The 21,726-nt window shown below is 43.6% G+C and overlaps 1 protein-coding gene across 10 annotated transcripts in view; it reads left to right on the top strand.

Annotated features, from left to right (window-relative positions):
- Cpvl (carboxypeptidase vitellogenic like) overlaps positions 1-21,726 on the top strand; it is a 254,363-nt gene that overhangs the window by 48,187 nt on the left and 184,450 nt on the right. For all 10 annotated transcript variants that reach the window (XM_031381953.1, XM_031381948.1, XM_031381951.1 and 7 more), the window contains 4 exons: positions 12,524-12,646; positions 12,980-13,111; positions 18,124-18,222; positions 19,755-19,928. In XM_031381953.1, the coding sequence (XP_031237813.1) occupies positions 12,524-12,646; positions 12,980-13,111; positions 18,124-18,222; positions 19,755-19,928 (528 nt within the window). The remainder of the gene's footprint in view (positions 1-12,523; positions 12,647-12,979; positions 13,112-18,123; positions 18,223-19,754; positions 19,929-21,726) is intronic.

Raw genomic sequence — 21,726 nt, 5'->3', positions numbered from 1 at the left:
TGAAATCCATAACCATATGAAGGACTCTTTCCCCAATCTGTCTCACAACATTTTTAGATCAATTGATGAGACTTGTCTACTCTGACTAAAATGGGGATTATAAAATGGCAGTTTCCTCATCTGTATACACATCATCCCATATTCTCCTACAGAGCTGACCTTGTCTGTCTCCTCTCTGTGTTCATGCATATCCTGTTGGACCCAAGCATTGGTATTTCTATAGGATCTATCAAAATTGATTACCTGTCTTTGGTTGCTTCTTCTTACTCTGCTCTGTGAAAGGCCCTTCAAGCTGGCTCTTGAGTCTTTTGACAGGTTTGATCATTTTTGCGCACTTCCCCTTTATCACAAATATTGGATTTGGAAGCACCCTGTAAGTCCCTTGCCCTCCTGAGATCATTCTGAAACTCTGGCTCATTGCAGTGGAGAGTAGCATTGAAACGCCAAGTCTGGAGCACTAAGCATGCGCATTGCTGCTAGGGTGATGATGGCTTTTTTGGACCTTGTGACTCTGGCTAGTCCTGTGACTCTCATTCCCACCACAGGCTTCTCCAGTTCTCTCCTCCACCGATGTCTGCATGTGCCTTCTCCTACAGCAAAGGAGCAAGATTCCCAGCAGCATAGTTTTCCTCCTGTGCACCTGCCCATACTCCCACCTTATACCCTGAGTGACTTCAAAATGACTCCATCATTACCCAACAAAAACCAACATACCCAACAAAAAAACCTTTCATGTTTCCTTCACCAGGACTTAGCCTCTCGATGTCTGTTGGTCTGTCCCTGGATCTTGTCTCAGTTCACCCCCAGGCAAGTGTTTTTCATATTAAACAGGCTCTGAATTCCACATGTCTAACTCACCAACAAGTCTATCCATGTTCTTGAATCTCTCAGGGTTTCTTTAGGTCCCATCCTATTTGGGAATCAATTACTTGGGCTAGAGGGTTAGAATAAAGATCAGCATCGAAGGTCTACCCCTGGTGCTCTCGGGAGGAAGGATCCTGCTGGGCCAGTCATCCTCGGAGCCATAAGGCTTAACTCTGGAATGACTGATCTTCACAGGAAGGTCCAAGTGAGGGTGCCAGAGGGGAAGGATTGGAAGGATGCCGGGCAAGCGGTCCACAGATGTGCACATTAAGGGATGGAAGGAGAAAAACAGGCTAAGTTCCTAGTGAGTGGCGAGTTCATGGAGCAAGGAATTTCTTGAGCCTATCTTCTCCTCATTCTAAGCTGTCAGAGAAGATGGTTTAGCATTCTATAATTTTTTTAATACTCAGTTTCTCAGTATCAAATCACATTCAGTCCCTCTACCAGTAACACTTCCTGCTGTCCTTTGCCTTTTGAGCATTTTCAGAGGCGAGTTGGAAGAGGAGCAGGAAGTGACACCCTTGTCATTTCAAAGTAACCCGGGAAGTCACGCATTTCCCCACCGAGCAGAAGACTGGTCTGCTCAGTGTGTAATTTCTTGTCTAACAAATAATGTGGCAATGTCCTTAACCATGATGCTCAGCAAAGCTGCCAAATCCTGGAGGAAAGTTTTGACTTGTCTGTTTTATTTGTGCCTTGTGGTTTTAGGCATGTCATTTCCAAATGTGTGTGGGAAAAGAAAGATTTTCTTTTTATATGCTTTGCTGCCAGGATGCTTAAAGAAGCCTGTGCCCTCCCTGAGATAAAGGAAGATAAGTGGGAGGGAAGAAAGGGAGGTAGAGAGGCAGTAACCCCCGGACCTCAGCTTCAGAAGAGCACGGTGAATCTGTCCATGCATAGCCAACCTTCTATCACTGGGGCACTACGTCACCCCAACGTTCACAGTTGAGAACGGTACAACTGGGTTACAGAAACAAGCCAACAAAACAAAAGCAAAACAACAAAAGCAAACATGAAATCTCATGTGTTAAATATGTTTATGATTCTGCATTTGGCCACATGTAACCCTCAGGCTACAAGATGAAGATGCGTGCTCTAGAAGCCTTATATCTTTTTGGAAAGAAAACCGCTAAGCAGTGATGCCCCACTTCCCTGGTCTGACAATTCTGTTTTGTTTGTCTTTTCACGGGGGAGTGGGTGGGACTGGGGGGTGGGAGGGGGCGGGGAGGAGAATAGAATTCCGATGTGATAATTGGAGACCTGGAACGGAGTGGAGGAATCCTGTGTTGATAATTGGAGAACTGGGTCTCACTGGGTGGTTTCAGGCCAGTCACTAAGCTCGCTGAGTCTTTGTATTTTATCTTACAACTGCAGTGGTTAGTTTTGAAATCAACCTCCATGGCTGTTTTGCTTTATTTATTAAATGGTCTGCGGCAGTCACCCAGGCTCACTCTCGTGGCATCCCCATGCCCTTGAAGTTTGAACATAAAACTAGCTCCTCCTGCCTCTCTCCAACCCTTCTCTAAACTGTTCATGAACAGTTGAAAGGCCTCCCTTTTCTGAATGTTCATTTGTTTTCCTTCTTAGGGAGTCACAAAGAACACCACCAAATATGTAGATTCAGCCTTGAAAAATAATGGATGAACACAAGAAATGTCTAGCACCCTTTACATTTCTGTGCTAGGAATGAAGGTAGCCTGCACAAGGGTCTTCAGCAACCATTCAGAGCCCTGGCAATGGTCTAAGGGAGTCTGGGAATGATAATAGTAATGACTACATGACTACATAGCATCATTTGAGTGTTTAATTAGATAATCCTCCTTAGATATTTCAAATAGTGACTGACTGTAGAGAGCATCCAGCACTTGACGCCTCCATTAGGGCTCAAAGCCTATGGCCCTTGGCAAACAGACTGGATGAAAGTGTTTATAGAAGCTCTGCTTGCTCATTGTTGGTCTATAGCATTGCCTGTTCTGTTGAGTTATTTTGGTTTTGTGTGTGTGTGTGTGTGTGTGTGTGTGTGTCCAGGGAACTAACTCGGGACTTTGAGCATGATAAACCAGCCCTCTACTACTGTGCTTCATTTCCCAACGTTAAAAGCATTTGCTTTGCCTAAGAGATGAAGGCGCCTTGGTGATGGCATTAGAAGTTTGGTTGATTTGTTTTGTATGAATCAGAATGTGTGAGGACCCACCCACACCCAACTGGCAAGGCACACCAGAGAGAACAGCTTAGGTCCACTGCAGGTGTGAAGGACAAGGGAGGAGCCTCTTCTCTCTTCTCTTTCAGTTTTTTCTCTCTGCCCAGAATACCAACTGGAATTAATTTTCTCTAAAGAGAGACAAATGTGTCTGTAAATCACCCTCCCTGAGGCGGGAAAGAAACTACTTCAAAAAGAAACATGCTGTGTTTAATTCCTGTGATTAGCTTTCTTTCTGAGCATTATTCTCCCAAGCCTGTGACTATTCATGAGACAGCTCTTGTTCTTGGGGCATCCACAAGGCTGCGTTAGAAGTTAAAGGAAGACAGTCCTTATTGAAACAGAGGCAGGTGGCAGGATGAAGGGGCGCTGTTCATTGTTCTTTGAGCATGGGCTATATGTACCAGTCCAGTCAAAGACTCAGTGCTATCGGTGGTTTTAGAAATGTGGATGCTTCCAAAATGGTGGAGCATATACTAAAAACTGGGCATCTCTTCCCCATAGCATAAAAGGATGGAACCTCTTTACAAGTAAGTCTGTAGCCATAGTTAAATTGAGGACCAAATACAGGCCTTTAAGCTACTTATGCGTAAAGGGGTACTTCATCTTCATCTGCACGGGAAAATCCTATTGTGAGCATGGTGTTGGAAAATCTTGCTTGTTTCATTTTCTTTTTCTTATTCAGTGTTAAGCACATGCTAAATGGATGTTATAGAGTGGTTTAATGAAAGGCTGTTATTAGACACAATCAATCTATCAGTGGTATTTCTCCTCAGCTGTTTTCCATTTCCCTGTCTTTGTCCCTATCTCCTGTCCAAGTCCCTGGAGACTCCCCCGTCTACCATCCTCGGACAATCTCCTATTCTTCCTCTGTCTTCTTCTTACCATGGTAACCTCATACTCAGGTTCATTTCTCCACACACCTTCCCTCTCTGACAGGATTGTCACAGTTCATTAGAGAAGATCAGCTAGATCCCACCCAGTGTGTTTTTCCCTTAACATATTTATGTTTGAGTTAAGTGCTGACCCACTTTTTATAAGAGGTGACTCACAAGCACTGATGTGCCAGTGATAGGGTGACCTGTAAGGTGGATTGGGAGAAACATGCTAGCCATAGGCCAAGAGTCATTCCGTGTCAGCCTCCATCAGCGTCTGCATTCTTAGATTCGCTGAATTGGGAGCCTAGAAGTTAGCTTCAAGAACATGGTGTTTGAATATTTTATCATAAGTATGCTTGTTCAGATTGGGATGCACAGCAGCCATGAGCCCTCAATTGCTGAGTACTGTTTAATGCATTGCTTCCTTTAATCCCAACAGTTTTCTTATAATTATCTCAGTCTTAAGGATGAAGTGACTGAGACTTAGGCTAGGTTTGCCTTACTAAGGTTACCCAGCCAAAAAGAAGGAAAGCCGAAACTGGGACCTCCTGATGAGACTCCAGGGCAAATGATTGGAATGCTGACATTGGCTGTGGGTTATACAGTCTTTCGTGGAGAGGTGCTTTCTGGAAACCAAATCATCTCCAGGAACTCTCTCCTACTCAGGGCTGACCCCCTTCTCCTGGAACGGAGTCTGACACCCCCATTCCTATTTCCTGCAGCTCTCTAGGGTTACAACTCTATACAAATGAGAAGAGGCTCCCTAGCTCTTTGGATGTCTGTCTTTCTGGCCAAGACCTAGTTTTAATCACAAAGACTTAGCTTTGATCATAAAGTTTTATAGTGCAAATGGAAGTTTCAAGTGATAGAAGGACTGGAGGTCCCTGGAATGCAATTATTTCTTCGCCATGGAACTTGCTGAATTTTATTAGATAGCGTTCAAGCTGGTTTAACCCTTCAGTCCATGACAAATGTCTATTTTCAATTACATCCATCTGTCCTTGCCAATATTTTCTTTTAGAATTGAAAACGGATTTGTGACTGTTTAATGAGTTTAATATTATAAAAAATAAAGGTCTAAGCTGAAGCCCCAAGAGCTGAACAAGGGCATATGGAAATGTTTACAAGTTGGGCCTCCGGCTTTCAAAGAATATATCCAAATCAAATCAGTACATATTTACTGATTCTCAAGTTGCATAGAGAAGAATGTGAGTGCACAGACAGAAGTCATAAGCTTTGTCTAAAGTGAGCTGTCTTGCTGGATCGGATAGTACCGTCTAGACACAACACTGGGACCCCGTTAGAGATGTCCAGGGTGGGGGCAGCTATTTGAAGGTAAATCACTTGTGCAGCTTCAACCTTCTAAATTCTATCTACAGAGCTCAAAGGCCTTGTGTCTGTGGTCTCATTTGCTCATACTCATTATTTACAAGTCAAATTAACTGGAGTCTCCATTTCAAACAAAGGAGTTTATTCATCTGCTTGAGTCACCTGGCAGCAAGCTGGGCTTTTCCAGTTTAGCTCTGAAGTCAGAATAAGATGGGGATGGGATGCATCTTGTGTCCTTGTACCTGTCAGTGGTGGGTGATTTTTTTTTTTTTAAAGACACACTCTTGGGATTAAAAATGAATTGCCCTATCATTTAGAAGTCAGCAAGTACCTTTGCATGGCTTGGTGTGACTAAAAGTTGGCTGCAGTTCAAAATCTTCTTGCTCCGTGTCTATGCCTGTAGATTCTCCTGCTTGCCTTTTTAAGCTCATATTCAAGAGAAATAGATGGCTGATAATATCATGCTCTCGTTAAAAAGCTTCCCTTTTAATTGCTTCAGTGCAGTCTCAGTTAGATGACGCACAGTCTAGAAATGTCTAGGAAGCTGTGGAGATTTCCACACCATCGGGGTGCTGGCCTTACGTTTGGAGTCACACCTCTCTCTGCAGAGAAAACAGGGGTGCTCTGCTGAGGCTAGATCCCATCTACCCCAAGGCTAGAGGGAGTCAGGATTGCATTGGTAATCTGGACTGGGCTCTTCCATCAGAGTTAGATGTTTGGTTCTTGGCACTTTTGTGCCTCCCTTTGTGTGTTCAGTGTGTATACAGAACTTTGTTCGTGGCATTGATGCTTTCCTGCTCCTTCTGGTCTATTCCCATAAGTGAGAGTGGCTGTTCCAAAGCCTGTGCTTGGAAAGAACTGCGCCCCATTGAGTGTGCATAACTCTTTCTAGGTAGTCAACTTTGCTCCCTTCTCGAGACAGAGTTCCCTCAGTCAGCCAATGAATTCTTCAAAGAGGCATCTTGCCAGATGAGTGTCTGGGAAAATGGGGTGATGCCCTGAGCAGGGTAGGGTCCTTGGCATGACCTTTAGGGGGCTCAACATACTACCACTGAGGTTGCAAATCCCCTGGCCTTTTCTGACAGGCAGAGCTGAGGACTAAACCCAACTAGGAGTGAAGAAATGATGGCCAGGGCAGCTGTCTCTCTTTGAAAAGTCATTGTTATTGTCATTGATAAAGCTATGGAATGTTTTACCACAAAATTTATACCTAGAAGCAAGTCTAGCAAGTGAATATAACTGCATTTTTTTAAAAAAAGCTATTCTTAAGATATATAGGGATATGTGACTTAAACACCATGAACTGCACATATAAATACATTTACATAAAGAGGTATTGTCTTCCAGCATAACGTTATTTTCTGCCTCATCCCCATTTTGAAAGAGCTGAAGCTTGGTGTTAGATTCAAAATCTTCCTCCCTTCCCAGTACCTGAGAAACAAGGAACAAAGTGAATCAGTGGTGAATTAGGTTGAAACATGGAAGAAGAGAGAGATTCAGATGGATACATAGTTACATTGAATCTCATTGTCCATTTATACACATGGATCATTAGGTGAGCCCTACATCCTCTGCAGGCCGCTTACCAAGTACTGCAACTCTTCACATGATTCCCACGAAACTGTTCCCAGCACCACGGAAGCACTCACAGGGACCCCCGACCAAGAATCAAAACTGTACCCTGCACTTAAGAGACTTCTCTCACTCACTGGCCAAGTCAAAGACCGAGAGCTGAACTCGGCCGTGCTTCTGATAAAGAAGAGGAATTCGGAGCTTGATTGCCTCTTTGAGCTCCAGCAAATAAAGCAAATACAAACACACACCGCACGGGGTGTCCCTGGTCTGTCTGTCTGGAGGTGAGTGTGATGACAGTCACCATGGGGAAAGTGGCCTAAGCACAAGCAGCGCTAGAATTGGCAGCCTGCAGCAACTTTAAATCTCAACGAGGACTTCCAAGGCGAGACTGGGATCCAGATGTGTTGATTACTAACTTTGCTTGAGTTGTGGCGTGAGACGTATACGCTTCTTTGGCTGAGTTCCTTGTTCGAAGGTCACTGCCAAATGCTAACATAACATGTCTGTTCCCGGCAGCACCTTTCCTTTTCCCTTTCAGAATGGCTTTGATGTTGCTTTTTAAGCTTTATTATTGGATCTGGGTCTGGAGGGCTAGTGTTAACTTCCAGACTTCAGGGGCTTTGTAGCTGCTTCCCGCCACTGGGGATCGTCACTGGGAGCTCAGAGAAGACTCAGGACTGGAGTTCTAATTGTGGTCACCACTGTCCCCATTAAGGACTTAACTCAGAGTCAAAGGAGTGAGTTCTTATGTTCAGGTCCAAAGGAATAACACAAGCTGGCTGTTTCTAACCTGGAGGTAGACACTCCCTACCCCTCAGATATGAAGTTTTGCTCTATTTAAAATATATAGAGAAGTCAGGGGATGTGAAATAAAATACACTTGGTTTGTCAACCCAACGTGTTGTCTGCCCGAGTGTTTGTCACAGGCAGTGAATTGTTAAACTGAGAAATGAATGATTCTGGGATGAGAAGTCTGCTTTTTGCAAACACAAAGAAATACATCCCGACAATGAATGTAAAAATAATAGAAATCTCACTATAATGTGTTGATTCCCCATAAAATAATCCTGTAACTGTCTACTGTGTGACAGCCTGAATCACTCAGCCAATGGAATGATTAATGAACAAGACAATGAAGGATTTGTCACACTGACACAAAGCAAGGAAGTGTGTGATAGTCATTAGGAATAACGCGAGATAAACACCCTTAGCACCAGGAGAGTGGATGTGGGGGGGAATATTGAAGAACATGGTGGCTTTAGAAGCAATTATAGGATTATCCATCTCATTGTCCTGTTTGTCCTGAGTGGTCTGCATAGCAAGCATGGGACAGATAAACACAGGTCCCAGCACAGGACCTGAGAGTCACGGGCCATTCTGTGGCCATTGACTAAAATGTGATTTGCTAGGAGAAATGTGGCTGCTAGGAATTAAACTCAGGATCTCTGCCAGCCCTGCTCGCTCCAGCCCCCTCACTCCAGTGTAATTCATTGTAGCTGTCTTCAGACACACCCAGAAGAGGGCGTCAGATCTCATTATGGGTGGTTATGAGCCACCATCTGGTTGCTGGGATCCAAACTCAGGACCTTTGGAAGAACAGTCAGTGCTCTTACCTGCTGAGCCATCTCACCAGCCCGAAGTCAGTCATTTATATATTGAGTGTGCTTGTGTGGGCCTATTTTTCACTGGTCATTGTGCACACCATGGGAATGTAATTCATAAATTGTATATTTGCTCTGGTGGATTGGATACACAGTTTCTATAATCTGTCTTTAGAAGTAACTGTAATCTTTTTCCAAAGGACACTTTTGTGTTTTGTTCACTTTTGTGTCTCCCTACACATCTAGCATGATGATCTTGCCAGATGACTTATCTCAGAAGCCCTTGCTGACCGAAGGCTGGGGGCCATATTTACCAATCATAAATGATTGCTCAGGAAAATGTATTCTCCTACAGAAATGTATCTAATAACTCTTTGCCATTTCTACCAATAAGACCACATTACACAGTTCTGCACCAAACCGCACTTGAGACATATAAACCCATCTGCATATAGCCATACAGAAACTAAACCATGTTCCTGCGTCTAACTGCTGAAAGTGTTTTGATTCACTGCTTTACCTAAGTAACTGCTGTTGCACAAGAGCACTGTGCAAACAAGACCTCAAGTAAGTTATGTGAATTACCTGCTTTTATCAGCTTGAAAGGACTTTAGATCTTTGGAGAAAGTCAGACCATGTGGGATTCTAACCCTTGCCACTTAACCTCTCCAAGTCCTGTGTCCTAGCTTGAAGCAAGAGCAGTGGTATCTCCAAGCTCTGAGGGTGACTATGGTATAGATCAATTTACAGCAGGTAAATGTTCCAAGTCTATGAAGAGCCTTGGGAATGTCACAGGAGTGGGCTCACAGATGCCTGTATAAAGCCTCTAGTCTATTGTGAATGCTTGTGCATTGCCCTTTACCAAATGCACATGGACTGGTTCATTTCACAGCTATGTATTGAATGTTAACAGCGTCAGGCACAAGGAACAAAAAATAAGCAAAGTAGGTGCTCACACCTTGTTCAGGTGTCTTCTAAGATGGGAGCAATCACAATAACGTAAAATGGTGAGTAGGTAAGAGGTTTTTGAGGAGGATTAAGGATTAAGAGGGAAATTAAAGGCTGTAAAGCAAGAAAATAGGAACATTAAAAATTTTTGGTAAGTGGCCAGAAAAGACACTGCTCAGGTGGCCTCACTTAAGGACATGAGGCAATGAACCATTCAGAAAGCACTTCAGAAGGAAAGAGAAAGGAGCGCAAAAGCCCTGGTGCATGCAGGGAACATTCTGGTACCCTGTGGGGCCTGAGAGGAATGAGGAAGAAGGTAGCAGGGGGTGAGGTTGGTGAAGAGAGTGGATCACATTAGCTGTTCTGTCTCAAATAAAGCCTCTGCTTTCATCCAGTGCAGTCACAGAAAGATTTTTTTATTGGTTATTTTATTTATTTACATTTCAGATGTCATCCCCTTCCCAGTTTCTCCTCCACAAACTCCCTATCCTTTCCCCCTCCCCATGCTTCTATGAGGGTGCTCCCCCACCCACTCACCCACTCCCACTTCATCGTCCTAGCATTCCCCTATCCCAGGTCATCGAGCCTCCATAGGACCAAGGGGCTCCTCTCCCATTGATAACAGATAAGGCAATCCTCTGCTACATATGCAGGTGGAGCCATAGGTTGCTCCATGTGTAGTGGTTTTTTGTTTGTTTGTTTGTTTTTTTGTTTTTGGGTTTTCAAGACAGGGTTTCTCTGTGCAGCCCTGACTGTCCTGGAACTCACTCTGTAGACCAGGCTGGCCTCGAACTCAGAAATCTACTTGCCTCTGCCTCCCAAGTGCTGAGATTAAAGGCATGCGCCACCCTGGGAGTTCTGGGGTGGGTCTGGTTGGTAGATATTGCTGTCCTTCCTATGGAGTTGCAAACTCCTTTAGCTCCTTCAGTCCTTCCCCTAACTTCTCCATTGGGGTCCCCGAGCTCAATCCAATGGTTGGCTGCGTGCATCCACATCAGTATTGGTCTGGTTCTGGCAGAGCCTCTCATGAGAAAGCTACACCAAGCTCCTGAGTGATGACACTTCTTGGCATCAGCAATAGTGTCTGGGTTTGTTTTTGCAGATGGGACAGATCCCTAGGTGGGGCAGTCTCTGGATGGTCTTTCCTTCAGTCTCTGCTCCACACTTTGTCTCTGCATTTCCTTTTGACAGGAGCAATTCTGGATTAATATTTTTGAGATGAGTGGGTGGCCCAATCCTTCAACTGGGGCCATGCCTATCCACTGGATATGGTCTTTACATGTTAGGTATTTCAGCTAATGTCATCCCTGTTGGGTCCTGGGAACCTCTTCCTGACCCTCTGTACATCTCCCCAGTCTCCTCTCATATCTGGTCTTACTCCCCTTTCCCTTCCATCTCCTCTCTCCCTCCCAGATCCCTTCTTCCCTTTACCTCCCATGATTATTTTCTTCCCTCTTCTGAGTAGGACTGAAGCATCCACATTTTGGTTTTCCTTCTTCTTGAGTTTCATGTGGTCTGTGAATTGTATCTTGGGTATTCTGAGTTTTGGGGCTAATATCCATTTATCAGTGAGTACATACCATGTGTGTTCTTTTGTGATTGGTTTACCTCACTCAGGATCATATTCTCTAGTTCCATCTATTTGTCCTTGAATTTCATGAAATCATTGTTTTTAACAGCTGAGTAGTACTCCATTGTGTAAATGTACTACATTTTCTGTATTTATTCCTCTGCTGAAGGACATCTGGGTTGTTTCCTGCTTCTAGCTATTATAAATAAGGCTGATATGAACATAGTGGGGCATGTGTCCTTGTTATATGTTGAAGCATCTTTTAGCTATATGCCCAGGAGTGGTATAACTGGGTCCTCAGGTAGTACCAATTTTCTGAGGAACCGCCAGACTGATTTGCAGAGTGGTTGTACCAGTTTGCAATCTCACCAACAATGGATGAATATTCCTCTTTCTCCACATCCTTGCCAGCATCTGCTGTAACCTGAGTTTTTGATCTTAGCCATTCTGACTAGTGTGAGGTGGAATCTCAGGGTCATTTTGATTTGCATTTCCCTGATGACTAAGAATGTTGAACATTGGAAAGTGGAATTATTATGTTTGTTAGGGGAAATTGGTCCACAAAATAATTTGCCTTGGAAAAGGAACCTGTGCTAGAAAAGGCTGGAAAACACAGGTAAGTTCAATGAACAATTGTGACCAATAAATATTATTTTGTTTGCACCTTCTTCTATTCCTTTAGTATATGCTGATTTCAAATTTTGCATCATTGTGCAGATTTTTAAGTATTAGGTTTAGATTTGAGATTTTTTTCTTTCCTTTATTAGAACTTTGTGGGTTCCCAAGCCAGATAAGGGTTGGTAGAGTATGTTGCCCATACCCTAGACATCTCTCAGAGAACATGGTAGGAATGGGGCCACTCCCTACCCAAATCATGCTTAGGCCTACTCAACTCCATAGAGACAAAGGCCATAGGCTTCTGTTTTCTGCCAGAGAACTGGCTTCTTGGGAAATCCTGTAACTGAAAGTCTGCTAATCTAGCTGATGTGTGTGCCCCAGCTGGAGCACCTCCCACCTTGTCCCTTTTTTCTCTCCTCCCCACTAACTCGAGCAATATAGTCTAGCTCCCCCCCCCCCCCCCCCCGCTATTTCAATAAAGGAGCTGTCCTCTGAAACTTACTCCCAGGTGGTTCATGCCCGCCATACTCACTGCCACCTGAGACCCTGCTACCCAGCTCCTCCACATCCTGAGACCACCAGTGTGTGATGGCCAATGGGGAGGAGGGACCCACAGAACTTGGAATAGAAGTGCCTGGGAAGAGACACCTGGCTGGTGTGGTCCAGGTCATTTTGGTTTGGAAGGACATTAGAATGTTCAAATATAACATGGTATTTGAGTGTTTTTCATATCACTTGGGCCATATGGTGTGAGAACAGATTAAGAGGCTGGAGAGGTTTTGTGTGTGTGTGTGTGTGTGTGTGTGTGTGTGTGTGTGTGTGTGACTGTAGGACCTTTAAGGTGAGCTGAGGGAGTGGGCAGTACCTGTTAATTAGATTCAGCCCAAGCAGTTGTTCGGGGATCGATTTGGACTGCCATCTCAATGTCTGTCCTCCTCAGTCTTATGCAGGGAAATATGTTCCAGCCCTAGCACACTACATCCACTCCCTCAACCCTGTGCGGGAGTTCAAGATCCACCTGAAAGGAATTGCCATTGGAGATGCCTACACTGATCCCGAATCGGTTGGTGTCTTGCTTTTTCTTTCTTAATCTGTCCCTCACAGAGATCCATTCCTTTGAATTGAATGAACACCCCTTTTACCCCAAAGGCCTGATTTGTTAAAAAGTAAGGTTGACTTCACACAAATTGAATTCTTAGCTAAATCTTTCAGTGTGTCAACCTACTGTCTCTCTGTGTTTGCTGACGTTGGATTATGCATATGTGTGACTTCTCTGTTGTATACGTCTGTGCGTATAATTGTCCAGCAAAAATTAATAGATCAAATGTTTCTTCTTGAAGCAAAGGGTACCCAGCCTTCTCTCTGTGGTGCTCACATGTATCACTTCTGTCAACAGATTATAGGAGGGTATGCAGCATTCCTGTATGACATTGGCTTGTTGGATGAACAGCAGAGAAAGCAATTCCAGAAGCAGTGTAGCAGGTGCATAAAATACATCAAAGAGCAGGAGTGGATGAAGGCCTTCCAAGTGAGTGCTGGGGCCCCCAGGATGCCCTTGAGCAATCGAAACCATCTGAGGAGAAGGGAGGGGGCAGTGTTAGGAGGCGAAATGAATGAACACGTAGGGAAGTACCACCTGCATTTCTCTGAGTTCACCTTGGCTGGGTTTTTAACCCGAGATCATTCTGGCACACTTGTTCTAACTGTGGCTCTCATTAGATGTTCCGATTTCTTTAAAGGCTGTCTGGGGCCTGAAGGCATTCTGTAACATATGGAAATTAAAAGCAAGGTAACCTGGGAAGTGGACGCCTGAGTTTCAACAGATGCTTGGACACATTTAGAAGGGTTATGTCCACAAACAGTACTTCAGCCGTAGAGGTGACCTGGTGTGTAACCAAAGTCACATGCCTACAAGTGTCAGGATCAAAGTCTACAGAATGTAGTATACTGGGAGACATCTTCTAAGAAGCAGTGTGCATGAATATTATTATGCAGTTAACCTAGCACTTGAACATGAGAGTGATATGATTTGAGCCTTTACCGACTTTTACCCTTTGGATTTGGTTTACTTATGGTATAACGTTACACTAAGTACTGAGATATAGGAACTTGTATGTTTTAGCCAACGCAAAGGCAAAGCAAACCCCCCTCCTTCAGTACTTTTGCTATGCAACTGTAGAACCATCTTGTCTGACACACAGGTAAACTAATCGAGGGATGAACTCTGAAGACCTCAATCTGCTTGCTCTTTCAAGTGCTTTATATGCCTAAAGCCATTGTGACTGTTTGGACCAAGGCCTGATGTTAATAGTCTTTCAGAAGCATCAGATACGCCAACTATGATCAAAACAGGAGACATATAGACTTGGGAGAAAAGAAGTAATTTGAAGTGAAGCTCATTTTACAAGCAGAGTACCACGACACTACTGAGATCCCCTGTTGAGGTGGCATGGTTTGCATTGAAGTCTGATAGCAGCAAACTGTGCAGATGAGTTGAGAAAGGGAAGTCCCATCCCTAGGCAGGATGCTTAGTAGGTTAGCTAAGGATGCTAAGACATCCTGAAATTCAAGAGGACACAAATGTCAAAATCTCAAGTCCAACAGACTTTCTGGGTCAGGGCACCAGATGTGGCTGCAAAATGTGGAGTCAGGATGCCTTGTGCAGCTATAAACAAGAAGGAAGCAGGGTTGTCTCAGGAGCATGTAAGACCAAGCTTTCCCTGGCAATAAGAGCATCTTTTGGATAAGTTTTAGGCTTTAGGCTACTTGCTGTGGTAGAGATGCAGGAAAGAGGAGCCCTTGAGAGTTGAGAAATTTTATGTGATGTGAGACTAATTTGCAAGAGAGAAACATTCACTATGGTTTTGAAGAAGCACACAGAGATTGTTAAGCAGTGTCTGAAACAAGACCAGCAGAGAGGCCTGAAGAAGGAAGGAAGCAAAATTATGTCTGAGGCACGTGATATGACAGCTGTGGTACTCATAGCTGGGAAGGGAAAACTATTGAAAAGTATGAGTATTTTGTATAGTTAGAGACACTGAGTATGGCCCAGGAGTCTCTCCCAAACCAAATTCAGTAGAAAATTAAAATTAAAACACCTCACCTACCAATCCTTGAAGGAATGGGATGTCTCTCCAATCACTGATCCAAGATCTTGAGTGATGGATTAAAGTTTCTGAGTTTTCAAAGGAAATTGACAAAGCAGTGCTTAGTAGGTTAGCTAAGGATGCTAAGACATCCTGAAATTCAAGAGGACACAAATGTCAAAATCTCAAGTCCAATAGACTCAGCCTGTTTGATGTTCTAATTCTTTTATTTAACAAAATTATTTATTTTATGTGTATGAGTGTCTGCTTTCATGTACATATGTGTATAACATGCATATCTAGGGCCCCTAGAGGCCAGAACAAGATATCAGATCTCCTGGAACTGGATTTACACTTGGTTGTTAGCTATCATGTACGTGCTAGCAACCAAACCTGGGTCCTCTGCAAGAAAGGCAAGCCATATTAACGGCTGAGCAGCTCTCTGAGACTCAGTGTTCTGATTTTTAAAAATGAGTCAGTCAGTAAAAGAGTAGTAGCATCTGTTGGTAACACTGGAAACAGGCAAAGCCATCCATATGCATGCACTGATGGGGATGCTGGGCCCAGAGGAGAGTCATGAGCTATAAAAGGTGGCATGGAGATTGTGGAATGGGTCCTCCTGACTACATGCCCAGTGTTTTCCTCTCATGCAGTAGTTCTTGGGGATTCTATAACAATCCGGAGGCATTCCTATAATTCTCCCAGAGTGAAGTGGCTGGTCTCTTGTTCCTTCTATTTTCTTCCTAACAATGCTCTATCTAAATCACAGAAAATTCTCTGTGAAACATGTTTTGATTATGAAGTAGATTTCAAAAGTCTGGAATAATCTAGCCCCATTATTTGTCAGACAGCAAATGTTTTGTTTCTCATTGAAAACAATCTACTGGTTTTTTAAATTAAAAATTAGTGTGTGTGTGTGTGTGTGTGTGTGTGATGTGTGTACATGTGTGCCTGTGCACACACACTATCAAAAATGTGTGTTTAAGCCTGTGTATTTGGAGGCCAGAGGTTGATGTCAGGCCTCCTCACAGATGTTCCCACCATTTTGCTTTGTGAAGCAGAGTCTCTCACTTGCCTGGGACCCTCCTAGAGAAGTGCTACAGAAGCTAATCAGAAAACCCAGTGATCTATCTCCAAAGCTCTGAGATTACTGGTGAGCAGCCCAACCCAAGAGGTTTTTGCACAAGTCCTGAGGATTGAATGTGGGTTCTCACGCTTGTGTGGCAAGTAATCCCCTCACCCCAGCAAACTGACTCCACCAGAGATGTGTGCATTCAGGACAACTTCTAGCCTAGAGCGGACAAATTAAAGAAAGGCACCTGATCAGGGCAATGAACGCATAGGTTTATTAAACAAGTAGGTATCTCTGTAGTGTGAAGATGAAGTGGGGACATTTCTCCAGATGACGCCCAGAGCAGAATTCACAGCATACCTAGCCGACTTCGGATGGTTCCTTATCCTTCGCAATCCTCAAGTCTCTTCACAAGGACATTGCACAACCAGAGGTACTGAGGTCAGGGAGGCACTGCAGTCCAGCTGCTAGTTCAGCAGCAGGTGCATGGTTGAGAGTAAAGGCTGAGGTCATGGAGGAGCTAGAGCCATTATCAATGCACACCCTGGCCAAGTTACTGCACTTCTGAGAATCTGTTTCCTCATCAAACGTTAGGATGATGGCACTTTATCTTCTAATAAACTAAACCCATTCTTGATGGATTTTTTTTTTTAGAATGTGTTGAATTCATGTTGTGCAATCCTTTCAGAGGGTCCTCTTCAAATACATCAGCAGCATCAGAAAGAAAAAAAACACCCTCCCCCATCCACCACCCCCTTCTTTCTTCATCTTCCAGCCTTAACCCAGGCCTGCTTCCAGGGCACTTTTCTTCTTCCTCCTAAAGCCTTGAGCTTTGCATTTCATAGCCTCAGAGAGCATCACCAATCACTGTTTAGGGCAGTTGTCTATACTATGGGTCTCTCTCCACATGCTCCATCACTCCCATCAAAATTCCTGGTGACTTTGTGGCTGATGTTTTAATACTCAACTCCTCTGTCCTTTAGCCTCTGCATTTTCCTGCCATTTTGTTTTCATCAAAACTAAACTAAAAACAAACAAACAAACAACAAAACAAACCAAATGAATAAACAACCAGACAGAATCTTTCCAGAACCATCGCCGGCAATCTGAAGCTGGAACACCTTTATTCAGTCACCCCATCCTCTCCTGTCAGCCCACTTGTGTTAATGAACCAACTGTGCAATTAATTGTGCAGCTCTGGTACTTTTCAGACCATTGAGCCACCATCTCTTCATGAACCCTAAGCCCCATGACTTCATTTCTCTGATTATCCAACCTAAACCCAGGGTCACACATCCAAGCTGCTCAGCTCACAGATAACTCCTTCAGCATCTCTGGATAAGCTCAGCCATGGTTGCTGCTGCTGCTTTGTCACCTTCGTGCTGGTAGCATACAGCTGGAGAAAAACAAGCAGCCATGGTGACCACTCCTCCCTGCTGGTAAGTGAACCTGGAGCCCATGGATACCCTCCAACGGCTCCAAGACCTTGAACTCCACCAGCTCCTTGACTCTCAGCCCACAACCCACACCCTCTCTGCTCACACTGTGGGTGAGTGTGACCAGGGCCCATGTGAAAGGAACCTCGCTCAACAGGCAAACTCAGAAGTTGAAGCATCTGGTTTTATTATCTTCTGCCCGCAATATTCTCTCTCTGATTGACTACATTCTTGACTTTCTTCCAGCCAATGGGTCATAATTTGAATGTCATCTTCTAAGTGAAACTTCTTTTTTCAGTGTCCCCTACACGTAGGCATGCACACCTGTAACACCTCCCATTCCTGTTCTCTTTACTGTTCCCTAATGCACATACCACTCTAACACCTGACATAATCTGCTTCACCATGCTTATTTGTTTCCCTAGAATATATGGGATATATTCTATGTGGGATGGCATTTGCCTGCTACAAATGTTCAGAAAGTAAAATGAGAAAGATTTTAAAATATAAGGGCTGGAGAGGCAGCTCGGTTGGTGGAGTGTTTGTTGTGCAATCTCAAAGACCTGAATTAGAGCCTCATAATCCTCACAATAGTGAAAGCAAGAGCTTGGGCATGGTGGTGTGGACTTGTGCTGAGGTGCCCCATCTATCCTGCCTGGCGAGTACTGGGTGGGTGAGAGAACCTGTTTCAAATAAAGCAATGGACAGTGCTTGAGGAATGATAGATTGTCACTGGTCTCCATATGTGTGCACGTACACATATATGCACACACACATGCATATGTCTATCATACATGTGAATGCATATGTGCACACGTAAGAACACACGTATAGATACATACATCATTAAAAAGAATGAAAAATATCCTGACTGTATGATATAACGATGGTTGTGCATGTTACCACTCCCTGACATTCTCTTTCTCTTTCTCCCTCTCTGACCTAGATCCTGAATAAGCTGCTGGATGGAGATTTAACAACTGGTTCATCTTTCTTCCAGAATGCGACAGGATGTACCAATTATTATAACATTTTACAGTGCACGGTAATGGCCACAATTTAAAGAATGTAGTAATGTGTGCTTAAAACTTTAGCAAAACCAAACTGCCCCTGATTGAAAAAATATAGCTCATTTTAAACTAGATGACCATGCCCGACATTTGTTGGATAATTTCATCTCCTGACTTTTAGGGGTTGTTTCTTACTGGACTTGTTATGTCGACATCCATATTATGTGATATTCTAGACAGCTCAGAATGGTGTCTGATTAACCCAGTATCCCTACTAGAACTTGTCTGGTAAGGAGTTCTGTGAAGGATCCAGCCCTGGGTTCTGGGTCTAGGCTTCAATCTATGAGTCTCTTGAAAACATCCACATTCTTTGTTCTGCACTTAAGATGGCTTAGGTAATCAGCACTACCTAGCCTTCCTGAAAATATTTGCCTTGTCTTACTTCTAACTTGAGGTGTTTGGAGCCTTCAGGGCAGCCCTCACTTCAAGCCCTCTGGAATACTTTTTTAAGTATTCAAGTAGTTCCTTTCGTAAAAGTAGGCCAGAGTTGACATCTTTTGTGTAGAATTAAGTGAATAAGAGACAGAGGGAGCCAGCTTGGCAGTTTGGATGTGCGGACTCTTTGTCTACTGAACAGCACAATACATTCAGTTTTTAAATTGATTTATTTATGAGCTATTTGTAAGTAAAATATGAAGTCAGTTTTGGTGGGATTCCCAGCCCTGTGGTTTTGGATTTATATTCTACCAATAGCAGAACATGGCAGGAAATGGAGAAACAGAATTTGTGATTACAATGTTTTTCTGTAGAAAGTAATGTATTCACAGCCAAAAAAAAAAAATGTTGATGAAGCACAGAATGTTGAATAAAAATCCTAAACAGTATTTTTCTAACAGGGAGGATTTTTAAGAGATAAATACTTATTCCTTTTTTTTTTTTTTGAAGTTTCATGATTATTACAGACACTTTTAAGGAGTATTTTTGTTTGTTTGTTTTTGTTTTTGCTTTATAATAAGGGTTGTGGGTAACTTTTTAAAAATGTCTTAAGTATCAGTTTTAGACATGTGATTTCCCCCCTAAATTATAAACAGTTGATTGGGTGTGGGGTGAGACAGAGAGATATTAGTAAACAGCAGAAAACGGCAAGTAGAGACAATGGCTTTAAACCACGATGCCACTCCTGGTCCCTTAAAAGCCATTTAACCTTCTTCTTTAGAGCCAAGGTCATGGAGCGATTACCTTACATGATCTTACCTCCTTTCTCCAACACTCTCTCCAATGAGCTGGCTAATTAGAAGGCAGGACTGCAAAAGATTAGTGTCTGAGAAAAAAAATCCATTCTTTGGCAAATTGGAAACTGACTGCAAATGAAGGTGATTCTGTGTGTTTGGCCTATGAGAGGGTCCCTCTTACCTGACCTGGGACATTCCATTAACATGTCAAGCATGAGGAAAAGTTAACGGTTTAGTCTTGCCCTGTTTACTGCGTTGTGAGGGAGCCTCAGCTTTCCCAGTGGGTCGTGCCTGGCATCTTTCTCAATGACACCCTGTGATGTGCCTTCTGCTAGGAACCCGAAGACCAAAGTTACTTTACAAAATTCTTGTCGCTCCCACAAGTGAGACAAGCCATCCATGTGGGAAACCAGAACTTCAGTGATGGCACTGAGGTTGAGAAGTACCTGCAAGAGGACACAGTGAAGTCAGTGAAACCCTGGCTAACTGAGATCATGAATTACTACAAGGTAAGCAGGGGGCCGTGGAGGGCAGGGATCCACCCCAAACTCCTGGGGTACTGGGAGAAGAGGGGAATTCCTTTGATTTCCTATTTTACTTCCTCCTTTCAAAAGACATCACCTATTCTATTTATAAAATAGAAATAGCCTTCCTTATTTTACTTCTCTGACTTGTCTTTTTAATAGTTTCTTAAAATTAAATTCCCTGAGTAAAGCTCTTATACTTATCTAGTTAGAGGAAATAAAGCCAAGAAGATGTCTAGCCTTACATAACAATCAATTGCCCCTGTTGTTTACTCTAGGATGTGAATGTCAGCCTCATCATAGTTAATCCAAGAGTGCATCTGCTTAGGAATTGCTCTCATTGGCTTTGATCGGGGATTATCCTGCTCAGATCTGCCACAAGCCCACCCCTGTTGGGCTGTTGTGTTGGAGCGATCAATGACTGAACAGAGCAAGGAATTGTGAATAGGCGCTATATTTAGGGTTGACATGTTCCAGCTAGTTGACTATAGGAAGCCCAAGTGGAAGTGTCTCAGTGAGCTGTCCCTTAGTCCCCATTATCAGGGAGGATACTCAGAGCAGGTGATCTGGCAAAAACTCCCCTGTGTATTGCTCCTTTCCTAGTACTGCTCTTTTCACCCATCTCTGGCCCTAGGGATGGTCCATGGGTGGGGCAACCCTGGAAGATGAGTGCAGAAGTGATGAAGGATTATGCCCACTGAGGCAAGAGTAGCATCTGAAATGCACAAAAGCCCAACACCCACTGCTCTGTAAGGCACCTCGTATGGTTTAGACAAGAAAGTCCCATCTTCAACGCATTTATTCAATTTTCACCTCTCGTAAGTTGTCACCATACTGCTTCAGTAGATCTACAAGCCTTTACTGTTTCTTTCTAACATGAGGAACATAAACTTGTATGATGTCTATGCTGGAATGGCCCCGGGAATTCTCAGTGTACAGTGTGCACTCTAGTACCGGAAGCTTCTGAGCAAACACATCCTTACCAGCTTGTGTTTTAGTGTATTCCCATGGAAAGCTCACTTTTCTGCTTCTAGTACACAGGGTTTAATGCCTGTGTAAAATCTACTAGCCTGTAGAATATGAGGAGACCCTACAGTCTAGGGCAGAAGGAACCTCACTACATCAGGCCAGGATTTCACTCATCCTCGCTTTGGGCTCTGCCGAGAGAATATGGTACTTGTCTGCTCTTAGCCTAGCCTCCTCTCTGGGTGCATTCTCCTTTGGTGATCCTTAGGACACATTGCTGCCATCCTGGGTACTTGATGTTGGTGTAAACCAAAAGCACATGTCTATGTCCAGTGAATAAATAAAAGAAATCTTAGCTATGTCAAAGATATACCAAGGAAATCTGTCATATAACAAACTAGGTATTTATCATCCTCAATTTACTAAACCAAAAAGTACTTAGCACTCGTTCTTTAAGACAATAAAAAGTTAGACATCATGACAAAGTCCAAAGTGGATCTTGATTTGGGCTCTGGGATGTGTATGCACACACACACAGACACACACACACACACACACACACCCACACACACCCTGAAAAGTGAGTCCTTTCTAAAGCATTTGAGGCTAGGGTAGAGCATCCAACATTCCTGGTGATATAATGTTCCCAATGATGAGCCATGGCTTTGAGCTGATCACTGGATGCTAAAGGGAAACACACTGACTAGGGCCCATCTGGATATCTCAGCATCTCTATCTGTTGCATTTATATCCCAAATCAGCTGTCTCAGTGTTCCCAGCTGCTATGACAAACTACTCAAGTGGGTAATTTTCATTC

This window comes from Mastomys coucha, unplaced genomic scaffold (assembly GCF_008632895.1).
Source record: "Mastomys coucha isolate ucsf_1 unplaced genomic scaffold, UCSF_Mcou_1 pScaffold20, whole genome shotgun sequence".
NCBI classification, from domain to species: Eukaryota; Metazoa; Chordata; class Mammalia; order Rodentia; family Muridae; genus Mastomys; species Mastomys coucha.
This window is presented reverse-complemented; position numbering and strand designations above follow the sequence as displayed.